The 21730-nt window shown below is 42.5% G+C and overlaps 1 protein-coding gene across 6 annotated transcripts in view; it reads right to left on the reverse strand.

The window, feature by feature from the left end:
- Positions 1-973: 973 nt before the first annotated feature.
- The window catches only part of FER (FER tyrosine kinase), a 312225-nt gene continuing 291468 nt past the window's right edge, over positions 974-21730 (reverse strand). For all 6 annotated transcript variants that reach the window (XM_056537490.1, XM_056537495.1, XM_056537491.1 and 3 more), the window contains 2 exons: positions 20138-20260; positions 974-3911 (listed from right to left, as the gene is read on the reverse strand). In XM_056537490.1, coding sequence (XP_056393465.1) covers positions 3769-3911; positions 20138-20260 — 266 coding nt within the window. In that variant the 3' untranslated portion in view covers positions 974-3768. The remainder of the gene's footprint in view (positions 3912-20137; positions 20261-21730) is intronic.

A 21730-nucleotide genomic window follows, 5' to 3' on the forward strand; every position in this document is an offset into this window, starting at 1 on the left:
AGTTGAGAGATTAAATAAGGAGCCGTTGGGACCCGTTGTTGCCTGTTGCTCCCCGTTATATTGATAATAAGAGTCTGTTCACATGATATGTGGGTATCCTTTTTAGACATCCGTTAGATTCTTTTTTTCTTATATCTCAAATGTAACAGATACAGTTTTTGTTATTATTTTTCTATGCTACAATGCAGTCTATAGCAACAAGATAGGCACCCTGTTTTATCATGCTTGTTTGACATCCATATTTCTTATTAAAACCTAAATATGACCACAGCAAAAGGAAGAATAGATACAAATTGATACAAACTGATACAATAGAGCAATAAAAAAAAAAGTGAAAACTAATCTTAACATGTATAGTTTTTTTCCTCTAAAAAAGGATGTTTTAAAATCATGCAGATGTAGCAAACCTAGACTTATACATGGCCATCAAATAACATATGGGGTCTAAATAAATGTCACCAATAAATCAAAGCATCAGAATTGGGAAACCCTGCACTGTGACAACAGAAAAAATTTATAAAATAAAACCAATTAAATTCTAACCAGAAAATAATTTACAGTTAACATTTTGGGTCTTTGCAGTTTCGGGTCTTTGAATACCTACTTCTACATGATTGATAACATCAATGAATGTGCCAAATGGCATTAACAATTTGAGGGGTTGCATATACGATTTGTCCTTCACAGGAAATCATTTTTTATGCAGCCTCTCTAAAAAGCAAACTCTTTGGCTGAGACTAGAGATGAGCGAACTTACAGTAAATTCGATTCGTCACGAACTTCTCGGCTCGGCAGTTGATAACTTATCCTGCATAAATTAGTTCAGCTTTCAGGTGCTCCGGTGGGCTGGAAAAGGTGGATACAGTCCTAGGAAAGAGTCTCCTAGGACTGTATCCACCTTTTCCAGCCCACGTGAGCAACTGAAAGCTGAACTAATTTATGCAGGATAAGTCATCAACTGCCGAGCCGAGAAGTTTGTGACAAATCAAATTAACTGTAAGTTCGCTCATCTCTAGCTAAGACGACCACAGTGAAATGAAATCGTAAACTAATAACCATACATTCTTATAGACATTATTATTCCTCCCATTTATATTTTAACAAACGGACCTCCTTGAAAACCATATACTGATCCCATATCCCGATTGTTATCTTTATATCCCTTTATTATGTTTATGTCTTTGTTTACATACATTTGTATGATATCCTATTACTTAGGAGTGCATGAAGTAATGACACTCCTAATGGCTATGATTGTTTATATGAAAAATGTTATAAAAATGACTTGAACTGCCAAAAGTTGTCAACCTCATCTCCCGATTCTGTCCCTGGTTCCAGACTTGTACATGATGCTGTTCACCATTTTCTTTTTATACATAATCCTATTTAATAAATAAAGGCTGAGAATAGTTTTCTCAATAGTTTGTGCCAATCATTAATATTTAATACAGTTCTGGAATAATGTAAAGCATATGTAACATGACAGGACCCGAAGATAGATAACTTTTTTTTAATTATTATTATTTTAAAATTAGCTGCAATTGAATTTTAAAACAGATATGGAAAGCTCCACTTTTGCACAACATATTTTAATAGTACACAGGTTAGACTGTGTTCACATCAGGGTTCTGGTGTTTAGCAACAGAAAGAGAGTTACTCTTGCCATCAAGAAAGCCATATTCCATAAGTCAATGGGATTTGTCAAGATCTACCTTAAGATGGAACCATCATACCAGTCACGACCTCCCTAAGAATGATAGCCGCAATGGTATGAAGAGTACCTACAAAAATATGCTTCAAATACTGCGAAAATTTTGCTTCAAATACTTTGTAAATTTCTGCCGGATTTTAGTTACAATATAACAGTGCATTTTGTGTCATAGATGAAAGTGAACAGCTCAGCATCAGTCAATTACAGGTATAACATCTGTAAAGTGCAGATGAACCACATTGAGATTCCAAGAAACCAGCAGGATCTTTATTTTAACTTTGGATATGAATATAGCAGATAAAAACGTCTTGCTCTGTGCTGTAAAGGACACTATGTACAGAGTTATCAAATGTTCTGTAAAGACTGACACCATGAAATGTTGTCCAAAAGTGGAATTTTCTTTTTAAACAGCTGTAGTACTCAACGGTCATGGTCATAGGACATTATAGCTTTTGCACTTTTGCACAACATATTTTAATAGTACACAGGTTAGACTGTGTTCACATCAGGGTTCTGGTGTTTAGCAACAGAAAGAGAGTTACTCTTGCCATCAAGAAAGCCATATTCCATAAGTCAATGGGATTTGTCAAGATCTACCTTAAGATGGAACCATCATACCAGTCACGACCTCCCTAAGAATGATAGCCGCAATGGTATGAAGAGTACCTACAAAAATATGCTTCAAATACTGCGAAAATTTTGCTTCAAATACTTTGTAAATTTCTGCCGGATTTTAGTTACAATATAACAGTGCATTTTGTGTCATAGATGAAAGTGAACAGCTCAGCATCAGTCAATTACAGGTATAACATCTGTAAAGTGCAGATGAACCACATTGAGATTCCAAGAAACCAGCAGGATCTTTATTTTAACTTTGGATATGAATATAGCAGATAAAAACGTCTTGCTCTGTGCTGTAAAGGACACTATGTACAGAGTTATCAAATGTTCTGTAAAGACTGACACCATGAAATGTTGTCCAAAAGTGGAATTTTCTTTTTAAACAGCTGTAGTACTCAACGGTCATGGTCATAGGACATTATAGCTATTCAAGTAGAAACAAAACGGGTACAAATAAATTATTATTGTGGCCTTTAATTGCAAACAAACATTATTGCTCAACAGATTAAAAACAGTAGAAGGTCCAATGTCTAGTAAGCTTCTTTCTGAGGTCTAACATCGTAAGCTTGTGAACTTATTTAAGAGACTTGGTTGATCTCTGGCAGTGCTCTGGATCTAAGGAATACAAAATCTGTTTGAATGAAACTAATGATCATTGGTTCATATAAAAAAACAACATTGATTTCAACCTGGAATAAAAATATAGCCAGTAAATATATATAAGCTACTGGGATTTTACCATAGAGGAGCTGAAAGATGGTAACCCTTTTAGGAGCATCGACATCTGTACTTCCCATTGTCACTTTTGAAAAACATGGAATAAACAGCTACAACTAATAACCATCTATACAAAAATGATAAAAATAAAAAAAAACTTAAGGCAATAAAACTTAACAGAAAGGGATGTTATTATTGAATTATTTATCCTTTTCAAAGGATTTTGGTTAACCAAAAGTATTGCATCTACAAAAAAAAGTGCACAACATAATTAGGATTTTTAAGGTTATATTTGGCTCAGGATAACTAACTACACTATCTATGGATAGGAAGTAGAAATCTCAAAGTTTAAGAATGTTCAATAATGGATGTGTTCAATCAATTATGTGCCACTGTCTAGAGTGAAAAGTCCATTATTTCCTATAAGGTGTCAACAGGAAAATGATAAAAAAAAAACTCCAGGACCGACTTTCTAAAGGCACAAACAATATATTTTGACATTTCTGTATAGAATCTGTGCACCATGCTATTACATTAATGGCACATTCAGAGGACAATGTGTTAGATTTTGGGTGGTATCATGATGCTGGTCAGTAAAAAGGCACATGCAGATTCACGAGACAAGATGACGGCAGTATTTGGTAAATGCAATGTGTTTAACAAATACGCCAAACAGAACTAATATGCTACAAGGTAAGTGTCCATCAGTGTGTTTGGTACTATGTGATTTTTTTTTTGATTAAAGAAAGCTCTTTCTGCATCTCAATGAACTTTGGGCGATCTTCTGGCTTATATTCCCAACACCGTTGCATGATTTTAAAAACTTCCTCTGGGCACTTCTGTGGAGCAGACATTCGATATCCTGCAAGGAAAGTTAATGGCAAGAATATGAGATAACATGTAATTCCTGTACATATAAAGTATCAATAGGTTTCAAACATATATTATAAAGCAAATGCAAACAAAATGTAATACCGTATACACTCGAGTATAAGGCGACCCGAATATAAGCTGAGGCCCCTAATTTTACCCCCAAAAAAATCGTGCTGAAAAACTCTGCTTAAACTCGAGTATATACGTTAGTTAAAAGAAAAAAAAAAAGCCAGCAAGCGTTCAGTTTAAGAAAGTGAAGTATTGATATAGGATCAGCTAGAACAGGGGTCTCAAACTCCCGGCCCACGGAAAAAATTTTGCGGCCCGCACCAGGGATGTGCAATTTGCATTGCCCGACGCCCGGGACATGCAGTTCCGGGAGCCGGGCAGATTACTTCTTCAGGCATTTAGTTCTACTTCGGGCAAGCAGCATTTAATGCCGGAAGAATTCGCACAAGACTTGATGGGGGCGCATCATCTGCGTTTGCGATAAAAAACAACTGCCCCATCCAATAGAGCCCATTACCTTCACTTACCCTGCCCTCCTACCCCCCCGTCTCCAATTGGCCAGCTGGCCCGAGTGTGATGAGGGACGTCGTGCATGTGACGTCCCTCCGCAGACCCGCTCAGCAGGACGTCAGTGACGTCACTCGCCAGGCCGCCGCCGGAGAGGAGAAGCGCAGCGCAGGACAGGTAAATGTGCATGTTTGTGTGTCTGTGTGTGTCTGTGGGGGGGACACAATGCTACCTAATGTGAGGAAACTGCTTCCTTCCTAATGTGGGGAAACTGCTACTTTCCTAATGTGGGGAAACTGCTTCCTTCCTAATGTGGGGAAACTGCTACCTTCCTAATGTGGGGAAACTGCTACCTTCCTAATGTGGGGAATCTGCTAGCTTCCTAATGTGGGGAACATGCAACCTTCCTAATGTGGGGAACATGCAACCTTCCTAATGTGGGGAAACTGCTGCCTACCTAATGCTCTCTCCCCAGAGGTAGCACCCCCATAATTCGTCAGCTCACACTATTACCACAGGGGGGTAGAGGGAATGGGGAAGGGGGTTGCTGGTGGATGTTGAGGGGCACATGATGGGGTCATTATATGTGAGGGGCGCATGAAGGGGGCATTATATGTGAGGGGCGCATGAAGGAGGCATTATATGTGAGGGGCGCATGAAGGGGGCATTATATGTGAGGGGCGCATGAAGGGGGCATTATATGTGAGGGGCGCATAAAGGGGGCATTACATGTGAGGGGCGTATGATGGGGCATTATATGTGAGGGGCGAATGATGGGGGCATTATATGTGAGGGGCGCATGATGGGGGCATTATATGTGAGGGGGGCATGCGGCCCAGCCTCACCCAGCCGCTACCTCTAGTGGCCGCCAGATAATTTGAGTTTGAGACCCCTGAGTTAGAAGGACATGCTACTGTGCTTTACATTCACCATAAAGGAGTAACTTATAACAATGTATGAAGATTATTTATTAGTTATTAACACAAGCTAAGTAAGGGACCATTCTGGGACATGAGGTGGCTCTCGCCCATAACAATGTTTCCTCTTTTGTTAGAATTTATTATTGAGTCCTTTGTTGCACATTTTTTATTTTATTACTAGAGATGAACGAATTTTGGGAAAACTCGATTCGGCCAACTTGGTTCGGTCCGAATTTATTTGTGGCGAATCGCTATAAAAAAACGGCTATTTCTGGGCTACAGAGAGCCTCAATAGGGGTGTAGAACACTTTGCCTTGTCGTAACACGCATAGGAAGTGTGGAGTGTAAGTGAAATAATACTATTTATTCAGTATGACATGCAGATTGTTTTGGAAATGTCCTTCATGCCATGAGAATATAGTGACAAGAGTTACCTTCCATTCAGTACTTCTTATCTGGCTTTTATGTATTGAAAATATTTATTTAAATTTATTTAAAGTCACTCTTCATCAATTATAAAACGTAAACATCTTTAACCCCTTATGGACTCAGCAAATTTTATTTTAACATTTTATTTTTTCCTCCTCTTTTCCTCCGCAATTTTGCTAATTTTTGAGGAGACCATATAGTGGCTGAATGACACAGCATGAAGGTGGCGGCAGCATGAGGAGACCATATAGTGGCTGAATGACACCGCCTGGAGATGGCAGAAGCATGAGGAGATCATATAGTGGTTGAATGACATAGCGAGGAGGTGGCAAAAGCATTAAGAGAACATATGGTGTTAGAATGACACAGCCTGAAGGTGGCATCAGCCTGAGAACATATGGTGGCAGAATGACAAAGCCTGAAGGTGGCATCAGCAGGATCAGGAGTCCTGAAAGTGACCTGGTGACACAGTGGGGTGGTGGGTGGCAATAACAGTACCCGGCGAAGAAGGTGGGTGAAAGAAGGAGAACTTGGCATGAAATATGTGGCAGGATCAGAATAGTAGCTGAGGCAGGTAGGCAGAAGAAAACTTTCTCTTTTGTCAAAGTGTTGGTGTGCACAAGTAAATATTGAGGATATGCATTACGTAAAATGTAACTTTTAATATTATTCTTAGGATAAAATATATGGACCCAATCTTTTTTTTTTATTTAACAAAAGGAAAAATGTGTTAAAAACACCATTTCCCACCTGCACCACCAAGTATTGATGTGATGCAAAGACCTCTAAAAGGTGGAAGGGAACAACGTATGGTCCACTGTAACTGGTAAGGGTAAAAATTCCTCTGTAAGGCCATACTCTCTCACCCTATTAATTCCCTTCTTGGCAAGTGTTACTTGTCCTAAAAAGGGCGGCCCCAGCACAGGAACCTCTCCCTATTTCCACCTAAAAACACTGCCATTCCCCAGGGATTTTAGTTGGAAATAGGGAGAGGTTCCTGTGCGGGGCCACCCTTTTTAGGGCGAGTAACACTTGCCAAGAAGGGAAGTAACTTAAGGAATTAAAAAATCATAACTCTTAAAATTTTTCACCTAAAAATCCATGTGTTGGCTTATTTTTTGCACCACCAATTCTACTTTGTAATGGCATCAGTCATATTACCCAAAAATCTACAGTGAAATGGGAAAAAAAAGTCATTGTGAGACAAAATTTAAGAAAAAACGCCATTTTGTAACTTTTGAGGGCTTCCGTTTCTATGCAGTATATTTTTTGGTAAAAATGACACATTATTACTTTTGTGTAGGTCCATACGATTAACACCTTCCCGACCTATGACATACCTGTACGTCATGGGTGGCAAGGTGTTCCCGACCCATGACATACAGGTACGTCATGGACATTACTGCCGCTACTCGCGGCATCCCGCAGCGCCCGGAAAGATGGTGGCTATCACTGATAGCCAGCCATCTTACCGTGCGACCACGGGGGGTTTCGTCCCCCACCCCCCCCCAGCGATCGCTGCTATCAGCTGGTCAAATCTGACTAGCTGATAGCAGCGTTTCGCTATCAGAATACTTAGCAGCGCGGTGTGTGAGTCCCGATCACGGGGATCGGGACACACACCGCTCTGCTAAGTGTCCCTGATCCGTCCCCCGGCGTCACTTACCCGTCGGAGCGGTGTCCCGAGCGGTCCCGGCGTCCTCCATGCGGTCCCGGCGTCCTCCGTGCGGTCCCGGCTGCGCTGCGTCCCGGAGGTGAGTTTCCGGCAGCAGTGCGGCATCTTCATTGGCAGCAGTGAGATCGCCGTAAAGCGATCTCACTGCTGCCTCTGAGAGTTTCAAAACTGCAACTCCCAGCATGCCCAGACAGCCTTTGGCTTTCTGGGCATGCTGGGAGTTGTAGTTTTGCAACATCTGGAGGTCCACAGTTTGGAGACCACTGTATAATGGTCTCCAATCTGTGCTCTTCCAGATGTTGCAAAACTACAAATCTCAGCATGCTCAGTCTGTCCAGGCATGCTGGGAGTTGTAGTTCGGCAACATCTGATCCTTCAGATGTTGCCGAACTACAACTTCCAGCATGCCTTGGCAGTCTGGGCATGCTGGGAGTTGTAGTTTTGCAACAACTGGAGGCACACTAGTTGGGAAACATTGTCCGTTTCCTACCTCAGTGCCTCCAGCTGTTGCAATTGTTGCAAAACTATAACTCCCAGCATGCACTGACAGACCATGCATGCTGGGAGTTGTAGTTTTGCAACAGCTGGAGGCACACTGGTTTGGAAACACTAAGTTTGGTTGCAAAACACTTGAAAGTTTATTACTTAACTTAGTGTTTCCAAACCAGTGTTCCTCCAGCTGTTGCAAAACTACAACTCCCAGCATGCACGGACAGCCAAAGGGCATGCTCGGAGTTTGCAACAGCTGGATGTTTGCCCCCTCCCCCCAATGTGAATGTACAGGGTACACTCACATGGGCGGAGGTTTACAGTGAGTGCTGCAAGTTTGAGATGGCGCAAATTTTGCGCTGCAGCTCAAACTTCCAGCGGCAAACTTGCTGTGAACCTCTGCCCATGTGACTGTACCCTAAAAACACTACACTACACTGACACTAACCTAAAATAAAAAGTAAAAAACACTAAATATACACATACCCCTACACAGCCCCCCTCCCCCCAAAAAATGAAAAACGTCTGGTACGCTACTGTTTCCAAAATGGAGCCTCCAGCTGTTGCAAAATAATAACTCCCAGTATTGCCGGACAGCCATTGACTGTCCAGGCATGCTGGGAGTTTTGCAAAAGCTGGAGGCACCCTGTTCGGGAATCACTGGCGTAGAATACCCCTATGTCCACCCCTATGCAAATCCCTAATTCAGGCCTCATATGCGCATGGCGCTCTCTCACTTTGGAGCCCTGTCGTATTTCAGGGCAACAGTTTTGGGACACATATGGGGTATCGCTGTACTCGGGAGAAATTGACTTACAAATTTTGGGGGGCTTTTTCTTCTTTAACCCCTTATGAAAAGGTGAAGTTGGGGTCTACACCAGCATGTTAGTGTAAAAAAATAAATTTTTTACACTGACATGCTGGTGTTGCCCTATACTTTTCATTTTCACAAGAGGTAAAAGGGAAAAAAGACCCTCTAAATTTGTAACGCAATTTCTCCTGAGTACGGAGATACCCCATATGTGGACGCAAAGTGCTCTGGGGGCGCACAACAAGGCCCAGAAGGGAGAGTGCACCATGTACATTTGAGGTGATTTGCACAGGGGTGGCTGATTGTTACAGCAGTTCTGACAAACGCAAAACAATAAATATCCACATGTGACCCCATTTTGGAAACTACACCCCTCACGGAATGTAATAAGGGGTGCAGTGAGCATTTACACCCCACTGGTGTCTGACAGATTTTTGGAACAGTGGTCTGTGAAAATGAAAAATAAAATTTTTGATTTGCACAGTCCACTGTTACAAATATCTGTCAAACGCCAGTGGGGTGTAAATGCTCACTGCACCCCTTATTAAATTCCATGAGGGGTATAGTTTCCAAAATGGGGTCACATGTGGGGGGGGGTCCACTGTTCTGGCACCATAGGGGCTTCCTAAATGGGACATGCCCCCCAAAAACCCTTTCAGAAAAACTCACTCTCCAAAATCCCATTGTCGCTCCTTCCCTTCTGAGCCCTCTACTGCGCCCGCCGAACACTTTACATACGCATATGAGGTATTTCCTTACTCAAGAAAAATTGGGTTACCAATTTTAGGGTGATTTCTCTCCTTTTACCCCTTGTAAAAATTCAAAAATTGGGTCTACAAGAAAATGCGAGTGTAAAAAATGAAGATTTAGAATTTTCTCCTTCACTTTGCTGCTATTCCTGTGAAACACCTAAAGGGTTAAAACACTTACTGAATGTCATTTTGAATACTTTGGGGGGTGCAGTTTTTATAATGGGGTCATTTATGGGGTATTTCTAATATGAAGATCCTTAAAATCCACTTCCAACCTGAACTGGGCCCTGAAAAATTACGATTTTGAAAATCTTGAGAAAAATTGGAAAATTGCTGCGGAACTTTGAAGCCCTCTGGTGTCTTCCAAAAGTAAAAACTTGTCAATTTTTTAATGCAAACACAAAGTAGACATATTGTATATGTGAATCAATATGTAATTTATTTGGAATATCCATTTTCCTTTCAAGCAGAGACTTTCAAAGTTAGAAAAATGCTAAATTTTCAAAATTTTCATGAAATTTTGAGATTTTTTTACCAAGAAAGGATACAAATATCAGTGAAATTTTACCGATAACATAAAGTAGAATATGTCACGAAAAAATAATCTCGGAATCAGAATGATAAGTAAAAGCATTCCAAAGTTATTAATGTTTAAAGTGACAGTGGTCAGATTTTCAAAAAATGCCCAGGTCATGAAGGTGAAAATGGGCTGGGTCATGAAGGGGTTAAAATGATACCCTACTTATATAGGTTTGATTATGTCGTACTTCTGGAAAAAATCATAACTACATGCATGAAAAGGAATACGTTTAAAATTGTCATATGACCCCGGTAACTTTTTTTATTGCTCCGCGTACGTGTATGAGGGCTAATTTTTTGCGCTGTTATCTGAAGTTTTTAGCAGCATCATTTTTGTATTTATCGGACTTTTTTTATGATATAAAAAGTGACCAAAAATACGCTATTTTGGACTATGGAATTCTTTTGCACGTATGTGACTGTGTGGTTTAATTAACAATATATTTTTATAATTTGGACATTTACGCACGTGGCAATACCAAATGTTTATATTACAGTTTTTTTTTTTTTAAATGGGAAAAGGAAAAACTTATTAGGGAAGGGGTTAAATGATCTTTATTAACTTTTTTTCCCCACTTTTTTTGCAATGTTATAGCCCCCATAGGGGGCTATAACACTGCACACAGTGATCTTTTACATTGATCATTGTTATCCGTTAGGATAACATTGATCAATGATTCTGACGCTTGGCTGCTCCTGCCTGGCACTGAGCAATCATTCGGCGATCGGACACGCAGAAGGAAGTTAGGGACCCTCCATGTGTGTTCCAGGTGTTCGGGACGCCTCGGTGGCCCCGAACCACCGACTGAGCTAGCCGGGAGTAGCTTACTTTCGCTTTAGACGTGGTGATCAACTTTGAACGCCGCGCCGCGGTTAATAGCGTGCGGGATCGCGATCAGTTGTTAGAGGCCGGGCTCGACCCGCTATGATGCGGGGGCACGCTGTGGCCCCGCATTATAGAAAGGGAGCGGACTCAGGGCGTACAGTTACGCCCTAAGTCCTTAAGTGGTTAATAGTGCGAGAGTAGGGCCTTACAGGGGAAGTTTCTCACCCACCTGTTACAATGGACCACACATTGTTCCCTTCCACCTTTTAAAGGTCTTTGCATCACATTAATACTTGGTGGTGTAGTTGGCACATGGTGTTTTTTTGGCTTTCCTTTTGTTAGATATAAAAAAAAATTTGGGTCCAGATATTTTATCCTAAAAAAAAGTTACGTTTTAGCTAATGCATATCCTCAATACTTACTTGTGATCTGATGCGGAGGAATTTCTGTAACTGAGGAGCAGCACCTTAAATATATTTTGCACTATCCATATGTGTGAAGTGTCTGATGCATGAGGCATTGGCGGGTAGAAATCCTGGCTGATCCATGCCTGATTCATCTTTACAAAAGTCAGTCACTCCACATTTTGGGTGGACAGACGAGTTCTCCATGGGGTTACTATGGCCCCCACCGCACTAAACACCTGCTCTGATGGCACACTACAGACCAGGCAGGACAGCTTTTCCAGGGAAAACTCTGCTAGTTGTGGCCACAAATCAAGTTTGGCTGTCCAAGTTTTCTTGCTGCTGATGAGTTGCTTCACTGTGCGGGTGAAGAAAGCTACTCATCAGCGACAGTAGACTCAGGCTGCTGATGGAGCTGGTAATGCCCCTGCCACCCCCCCCCCCCCCGAGTCAGAACTGCGAGAGGATGGATGATGGCACACATGGCCATCGGACAAATGACTACGTAGGATGTCTCTGTAGTAGGTCAGCTTGTCCTCCCACTCAGTGGGTGTAAAAAAGGCCCCCATTTTGTGTCGGTAGCGAGGGTCCAACAAGGTGGGGAGCCAGAAGTCATCCCACTGCCGAATGGTGACAATTCGGCGGTCACTACGCAAGCGAGCATGCATCGTGCATTTGTGCAAGTAACTCGGAAGGAGTACCTGCCTCCATCTCCACTGCATACTGCCATGGTGTGTCTGGGTCCTCTGTCTCGTCTTCCTCATCCCCTTGTAGCTCCACAGCCTGCTCCCCCTCTCCTGTCAGATGACTATAAAAATCCTCCATTTTGCAAAACCTTGCCTGTGCTCCACTGTCCCCCTCCTTTTCCAGTTCAGCCCCCTCGGGGTTCATGGTGCTGTGAGATGTAGGCACCACATCTCGAGTTCCCTGACCAGCCTTCGTTCCAACATGTGTTGTAGGAAATTAAGCAGTGGAATGAGGTTGTTCATCACGTAATCCTGGTGACTGACTAATAATGAGCAAACAGCAAGTGTCACGTATGAGTTGCCACTGGTTGTCATTGAGGTTACACAGGGGGGGTCCCCCTATCTGCTTGGATCATCAAGAAATCGGTGATGGCTTTTCTCTGTTCGTATAGTCGGTCCAACATATGGAGGGTGGAATTCCAACAGGTGGAAACATCGCAAATCAAACTATGGTGGGGGGATGCCGTTCTAACTCTGCAGCTTAAGAAGTGTGTGCTTTGCGGTGTACGTGTGGCTAAAGTGCATGCAAAGTTTCCTTCCCATTGTTAGGATGTCTTGCAGATGGGGGAGAACACTTCAGCAACCGCTTGACAACCAGATTGAACATGTGTGCCATGCATGGCGCATGGCTCAGGCTTTGTTGACGCAGTGCAGGCAATATGTTCTTCCCTTTGTCAGCCACCATGGTTCCCATTGCCAGTTTTCGTGGAGTAAGCCATAATTCGATTTCTTGATGAATGACTTAGCAGTTCCTCCCCTGTGTGACACGGTTCGCCAAGGAAAACCATGTGAAGAACAGTGTGACACCGCCGTGCCCTGCACACATGGTATGCTAGAGGGGTACTGAGACTTGTTCGTACAGTGGAGGCTGACAACATAGTGGAGGATGAGGATGCGGAGTCGCACACTTTCACAGGACCAACGGCCTGAGAGCGTGGAGGCGGAAGCGGCTTGACCTGTCCAAGTTGCCGTTGTGGGGCTGCAGGAACCACATTCCCCCCTGGCCATAGTTACAGCTCCACATGTCTGCGCTGCCGTGCACTTTGGTACACACTGACAGGCTCAAGGACTGGCCCACTTTCTGTTCCACAAAATTATGCAGGGCTGGTACTGCCTTCTTCCCAAAGAATTGACGGCTTGGCACTCTCCACCTCGGCTCGGCACAAGCCATCAGTTCTCTGAAAGGTGCAGAGTCCACCACTTGAAAATGGAAGGACTGCAGCACCAGCAACTTGGACAGGAGCACATTCAGCTTCTGTGTTGTTGGATGAGTGGGCACATACTGTTGTCTCTTGGACATGGCTTCGCTGATAGATTGCTGGCGGAATGAATTACTCGGAATAGGAGGAGCAGGAGCATCTGGACCGACAGAAGGTGGGTATGACAGACAGCTCCCTTCGGCTGAGGTGAGGGAGCCTTGACTACAATAGAAATAATCCCGGCACTCGTCTGATTAATGCTTCTTCTGTATTTTATTTAAGCATGCGATATTACAGAGAATAAGACGCAGCACGCGTTATGGCTGATAGCGTTTCTCAACTGCACAATAATCAACACAAACACCTGTATATATACACAAGTGAGAGGCTCTAACAGATTATTAGTTATGGAAAAAATAAACAAAAGCACAAAGAAAACTGGACATTCATACATATACTTGAATCAGCTTGAATGTGGAGAGTCAGTGCTCCTATCTATTCAGGCAGGTCTCTGAAAATACAAAATCATAATCAATAACAAATCACCATGTACAAAATCATAATAAACATAGAAAAAAATGGAGAAAAAAATGTCATCCCGATTCATTCCACGGGGTTCCAAGGTGTCCAATTTATGGATCCAAAATGCCTTACGTTTCAATAGGAGCTTCTTAATGCTCCCACCTCTGTGTGAGGGTACAATCTCTCCAATTACTTGAATATGTAACTGGGCAATGTTATGTCCCATCTTCCTGAAATGTGCTGGTATAGGGAACAATAGGTTGTCACAACGAATGGTTGACTTGTGCCTATTTATGCAGTCTCCTACACACTGGGAAGTTTCCCAAATGTATGGGAGACAGCATGGACACAATCAAATAAATTACATTTTTAGTTTTACATGTAAAAAAAAACTTTTATTGCAAAGCTCTGACCCGTATGCGGATGAACAATCCTAACTCCCCCAATTATATTGCTACATTGGGCGCAACAAAGGCAACAAAAAATCAAATACAATTTTTTAGTTAAGTGTCCGTGCGGTCTCCTATACGTTGGGAAAACTTCCCAGCGTGTAGGAGACAACATAAATAGGCACAAATCGACCATTCGTTGTGACAACCTATTGTTCCCTATACCAGCACATTTCAGGAAGATGGGACTTAATTTACTTGAAACTGTAACTGGGCAATGTTAAGAGATTGTACCCCCACGCAGAGGTGGGAGTATTAAGAAGCTCCTACTGAAAAGTGAGGTGTTTTGTATACATAAATTGGACACCTTGGTAACCCGTAGAATGATTTGGGATTATAAAATTAGTTGCTTAATGTAATTCATGTTATAAATTTGTTCTCCCTTTTTTCTATGTTTATTACGTTTTTGTACATGGCGATTTGTTACTGATTATGATTTTGTATTTTCAGAGTCCTACCTGAATACAGTCATGGCCGTAAATGTTGGCACCCCTAAAATTTTTCGAGAAAATTAAGTATTTCTCACAGAAAAGGATTGCAGTAACACATGTTTTGCTATACACATGTTTATTCCCTTTGTGTGAATTGGAACTAAACCAAAAAGGAAGAAAAAAAGCTAATTGGACATAATGTCACACCAAACTTCAAAAATCGGCTGGACAAAATTATTGGCACCCTTTCAAAATTGTGGAAAAATAACATAGTTTCAAGCATGTGATGCTCCTTTAAACTCACCTGGGGCAAGTAATAGGTGTGGGCAATATAAAAATCACACCTGAAAACAGATAAAAAGGAGAGAAATTCACTTAGTCTTTGCATTGTGTGCCTGTGTGTGCCACACTAAGCATGGAGAACAGAAAGAGGAGAAGAGAACTGTCTGAGGACTTGAGAACCAAAATTGTGGAAAAATATCAACAATCTCAAGGTTACAAGTCCATCTCCAGAGATCTAGATTTGCCTTTGTCCACAGTGCGCAACATTATCAAGATGTTTGCAACCCATGGTACTGTAGCTGATCTCCCAGGGCGTGGACTGAAGAGAACAATTGATGGAAGGTGTCAACGCAGGATAGTCCGAATGGTGAATAAGCAGCCCCAAACAAGTTCCAAAGATTCAAGCTGTCCTGCAGGCTCAGGGAGCATCTGTGTCAGTGGGAACTAACATTTAAATTAAATTACATTTAATTGAAATGAAACGCTATGGCAGGAGACCCAGATTGACCCCACTGCTGACACAGAGACATAAAAAAGCAAGACTAAATTTTGGAAAAAAAGAACTTGAGTAAGCCAAAATCCTTCTGTGAAAATGTCTTGTGGACAGATAAGACCAAGATAGAGCTTTTTGGTAAAGCACATCATTCTACTGTTTACCGAAAACAGAATAAGGCCTACAAAGAACACAGTACCTACAGTGAAATATGCTGGAGGTTCAATGATGTTTTGGGCTTGTTTTGCTGCCTCTGGCACTTGGAACCTTGAATGTGTGCAAGTGAGATCGTGGATACAATCCAATAAAAAGGGGGGGGGGGAACTTCCCAACTGGCGCTTCTTTTCCCAGGAAAAATGTGGTAACAGCAGCCCACAGTGATAAAATGATGATTTATTGATGCAACATGAAGTTCCGAGCCCGCACCGGACTCTTGAATGTGTGCAAAGCATCATGAAATCTGAGGATTACCAACCGATTTTGGGTGGTACTGTACAGTCCAGTGTCAGAAAGCTGGGTTTGCGACCGAGATCTTGGGTCTTCCAGCAGGACAATTACCCCAAACATACGTCAAAAAGCACCCAGAAATGGATGGCAACAAAGAGCTGGAGAGTTCTGAAGTGGCCAGCAATGAGTCCAGATCTAAATCTTATTTTTCCAAAGGGTGTGCAACCAAATATTAAGTTAAGGGTACCAATTTTGCCTATGTCCAATTTTCTTTTTTTCCTCCCTTTTTTTGGTTTAGTTCCAATACACACAAAGGGAATAAACGTGTATAGCAAAACATGTGTTACTGCAATCCTTTTCTGTGAGAAATACTTAATTTTCTTGAAAAATTTCAGGGGTGACAACATTTACAGTCATGACTGTAGATAGGAGCAGTGACTCTCCACATTCAAACTGATTGATGTATATGTATGAATGACCAGCTTTCTTTGTGCTTTTGTAAATTTTTTCCATGGTAACTAATGATGTGTTAGAGCGTATATATATATATATATATATATATATATATATATATATATATACACACACACAGACACACACACACACACACGTGTTTATGTGTTGGTTATTGTGCAGTTGAGAAAGGCTATCAGCCGTAACACGTGCTGCATCTTATTATCTGTAATATCGCATGCTTAAATGAAATAGAGACAAAGCATTAATCAGACGAGTGGTGGGATTATTTCTATTGTATCCAGTTTTGTTATCCACGGGCACCAGAAACCCAAATTCTATTTGTGGAGCCTTGGCTGGCTGAAACAGGGAGCAGTGTGCCACTGCATGCAATGTGGGCCGTGGTGCCAACATTGAGACCCTGGCCATGGTTCACCTTCTGTCGACACATCTTTCATGTAGCCAGGTTAACATCCTCCGGATGATTGATGAAAAACTGCCACACCTCCGAGTAGCAGATTTTCCCCCCAACAGTCCGCACTGATTGACTGCTACTGCTGTCAACTCCAGAAACCCCAGTTCCACTACCTCCCCGGAAGGTAGGCTGCTGCAAAGCAGGTGGTCTACCCCAGGCATGTTTGGCTTCAGACTACCCACTTCTGCCCCCATGCTGATTGCCAACCAAGCTACCACCATGCTGGCTCAGCTGCTGCCTCACGGGCAACATGCAACCCTTTTCTCCTGATGATGATGAAGTCACTTGTGCACCCGGCTTCAAAGTTCGACCGGCTTCATCATCATCGAGTTGTGTCTGTACGTCACTGATGTCCTCCTCAGGTTCCTCAACAGTGTCTGCTTCAGGAACCTGAACGCTAGCAACACCACCTCCCACGCCACTCTCCTCATCACTACTTGCCCGCCTAGCGGAGGAAGCGGCAGATATCTCTTCCACTTCTTGGCTGGGCAGTAGCTGCCGACTGTCCTCTGGTAGATCATCCACACTAAAAAGTGGAACCCACAGCACACGATACTTCTGTGGGGGAGTGAACAGTATAGGTCAGAGACAATTGGAGGACAGGGACTGCTCCCGAGCCATGCCAACTGAGGATTGTGTCTGAGGAACCCACCGACTGTTGACTGGGGATGTCAGATGTCACTTGTGATGAAGTGGATGACATTGTTAACCAATCAATGACGGCAAATGGGTTGCTGGTCGAGACACAACCGCTAGCTGATATCGGGAGCTCAGGCCTCTCGCTGCAACCTCTGCCTGATGAATTTAGGCCTCTGCCACTCCTCTGTGCACATTCTGGCACTTCTCTGCCCGACATACACCAGCTGAGTGCATATATGTTACACTTATGAGAGGAGGACAATATGCCCCACTGCGCTTAAAACTGTATTTGGCTACAAAAGCAGGTGTGTAGTTTTGGCTGGCCTTTCAGAGTAACTAGGCCCTTATGACTTTAAAGGAACAAAATTGTACACCAGGTAGGTGTACGTACAGTATGAACTTATGAGAGGAGGACAATACACTCCACTACGCTTTAAATTGTATTAGACTACTGAAACAAGTGTGTATCTTTGGCTGGCCTTACACAGTAACTAGGTCCAAATTAGTTTAACAGGAAAATATATAAAGAACACCACGTAGGTGTACGTACAGTTTACACTTATGAGAGGTGGACAATAAGCTCCGCTTAAAACTGTATTAGGCTTCAAAAACAAGTGTGTAGCTTTGGCTGGCCTTTCACAGTAAGTTGGCCCAAATTAGTTTGGCAGGAAAAAAGAAAGTACACCACCTATATATGCACTGGTTCCACTTATGAGAGGACATTAGGCTCCGCTACGCAACCTGTATTAGGGAATGAAATCAGGTGACTATGGCATTTCATACTCACCCCAACTGGCCCCTGCTAGCTTTAGAGTTGTTGTACACTTAATGCTGCAGAGTCGATGTGTAGTACAGCCCAGTACAGTATTATTATGCACTAATAGCAGTGATTACGGCTTGTGGAACACACACACTGCTCTCTCTCTCTGCAATAAAACGCTCTAACTGAAATTAAAAGCTGGAATGGCGGGCCTCAAGATGGCTGCCGATTAGGCTGCATGCCATTCAGGGCCATCCTGCCTTCCCAGAGTTCCTTGACCCATGTCCTCACATCTGGTATCGCCATTTTAGATGCCCCGGAGCCTGGACCGCACTAAATGGAGTTTAATGAAGAGATTTGTTTCATCGAATCGCGGCGATATTCGGATTCGTTACGAATAAAAATTTTCTTTAAATTCGTTAAAAAATTTGGATTCGTCAGATTCGATTCGCTCATTCCTATTTATTACTATAAGTCTTGACTGGTGGCAGTAGGTATGTAAAATAATGTCATTTGCATGGAATATTCATATGAAAGATTACTCAATGTTGATGTCCTCAAAACTATGAATATTTTGGGCAATGAGTATTCATTTTGGTTTGTAACACAAGCTACTGTATGGATACAAACGTTTCTTTTCCTTTCTCAACCTTAAAAGGGGTACTCCGCTGCTCAGCGTTTGGAACAAACGAGTCGGGAGCTTGTGACATCATAGCCCCGCCCCCTCATGATGTCACGCCCCACCCCCTCAATGCAAGTCTATGGGATGGGACATGACAGCCTCCCATAGGCTCACACTGGGGGGGTGACAGCATGAGAGGGCGGGGCTATGACGTCACAAGCTCGCGGCGCCAGCTCCAGCATTCGGAACAGTTTGTTCCAAACCCTGAGCAGTGGAGTACCCCTTTAAGTAATTATTGTTTTCTTGCCTTTGTTCTTAAAATTATTTTAGTTTTTAGGCTTGCTTGAATGCAAAATGGGGATATGACCCCCTAGTAACTGACTCAGCGGAACTCGTGTGTGTGTGTGTGTGTGTATGGCAGAAAAACAAATCTTAGAGGGTTATGGCCTCTTAACTTTAGAAGCACACAGAAAGTGTCCATCAAGTTGGGCTTGGAATGTGAAAGAGGTTGAGCCTCAGTAAAGAGCAAAGTATAACATTTATAATAAATGTGCAAGTGATGTAAGACAGGTACCTGTCATTGTACAGAACAGTGTATAGAGCTGAGTATTTTGTCTCCCTTTCCCTTTAAAGGGGTACTCCGCCCCTGGCATCTTATCCCCTATCCAAAGGATAGGGGATAAGATGTTAGATCGCTGCGGTCCCGCTGCTGGGGACCCCGGGGATCGCCACTGCGGCACCCCGCCAATATTATTACACAGAGCGAGTTCGCTCTGTGCGTAATGACGGGTGATACAGGGGCCGGAGCAGGGTGACGTCATGGCTCCACCCTTCATGACATCACGGCCCGTCCCCTTAATGCAAGTCTACGGCAGGGGGCGTGACGACCACCACGCCCCCTCCCATAAACGTGTATTGACGAGGGGCGGAGCCGTGACGTAACGATGCTCCGGCCCCTGTATTGCTCGTCATTACGTGCAGAGTGATCTCGCTCTGCGCAGTAATGATAGCGGGGGTGCTGCAGCAGCGATCCCCGGGGTCCCCAGCAGCGGGACCCCGGCGATCTGACATCTTATCCCCTATCCTTTGGATAGGGGTTAAGATGTCTAGGAGCGGAGTACCCCTTTAAGTTAAGCTAGACTGTAGAGTCATGTTGCCTTTAATGCATAGTGCTAAATATTGGGCTAAATATTGTGCTGAATATTTCAACTCCCATAATTTGCTAACTGTAAACAGTATGCTTTCTAGTAAAATAAAACTAAGCATTTTACCACTGTAAAACCGACTGTATTTTACCTTTTTCTACTTGTTCCCGAGCTTGCTGATTGGTCATGCCTGGATACGGACACACTCCCAAGCTGAAGGTTTCCCATAGAAGAATACCAAAGCTCCACACATCACTTTCAGAACTATATCGCCCTGTAACAATTTAAAATAAAAAATTAAATTTAAAAAAACAAAACTGAATGGTTATTGAAACATAATACTATCAGTACGACAAAAAGTCCTCTAAGGGTTTTGCCTTAAAGGAGTAATCCATCTCTAAACATCTAAAGATCTGTGCAGCTGAAAAACAGGGGTGCTGAAGGAGAGATCATGGGGGTCCCCAGCACCGGGATCACCGTGATATAACATCTTATTCCCTATCCTTTTGATAGGGGATAAGATGTTTATTGCCGGAGTACACCTTTAAAGCAGAATCATTCCTTCCACAGATGGCTACCCATCTTAACAACAGAAGTGGCTACATTCTACAGTACCATCGGAGGGAGCACATTAACCATGCTGTAGGGCTATGATCGCATGGTGGAATGTCCGCACAGAAAATTTTTGTACATACATTCAAATGACAGCGGACCGTTCAGACCACTAGGACGGCTCGGAAATGCAGCGTCTCATAGACAGCAATGCATTTCCATGAGGACTCCGTAATCAGGATTTACGCTACAGAAATTCCACCGTATGCACAGTGCAGCAGCATCCCATTGCTACCATATAGCCAGACTGGCCCCATAAACAAAAGTGCCAGAAAAGTATCCATGCTAAAAAAAAAAAAAAAAAAAAAAAAAAAAAAGAAGAATATCAAGCATAGTGTTAGAATCTTCTATTGTATTTACTATAATACCAAGAGGTTACAACACTCACTGTAGAGAAAAAGTTAGAAATAGAGCTTATGATCTAGACAAAAATTACCTTTACCACAGTTGTCTACAGCCAAAAGTTTTCTAGTATCGAATAGTATTACATTCCCATACTCAAGCAGTATAACACTTTGGGAAAGATCACCCATGATGGTATAAATGAGGTGACAGTATAAATGTGATTGTTATCACCCAGTGAGTTCAGTAATGTGGAGAGTAAGACTGGTAAGACGTGGCTCATGTGTACTGTTAACCAAAAGTGCCATAACACTAGGTGTGTTACCTGTCTAGTAATAAAAAAGACCACAGAGTTCAGTTCATTTGCAACAGAAAAACTTTTGAACTAAAGAGTTTTATTAATTGTAACACAAAATGTGTATTATAGTAGGTCGCTTGTAAAATTTGCTGCAAACAATGTAGACTGTACAACAAATAGTTTAAAGACACGTATTCGCAGACACTGTCAATAGTGGCGTCAGTGTTTCTGCTCTCTCTAGGCACTTCAGAGAGGCACAGAGGAAACATATCAAACTTAAGCATCAGTGGAATAGAGAAAATGATTTCCCCTACGAGAGGTGGCGACCTCCATAGAAAGCTTCTTAACAGGAAGAACTTCTGGATCTTTGTGTTGGCAACAAGACAACCATCTGGTCTTAAGACACAATTTGATTCTTAGTTACTGATTAAAAATCATTAATAATTCTCAGTACAGATTTGTCTCCAGAAATTTATATGATCAGCTGTTATA

This window comes from Hyla sarda, chromosome 1, assembly GCF_029499605.1.
Source record: "Hyla sarda isolate aHylSar1 chromosome 1, aHylSar1.hap1, whole genome shotgun sequence".
NCBI lineage: Eukaryota > Metazoa > Chordata > Amphibia > Anura > Hylidae > Hyla > Hyla sarda.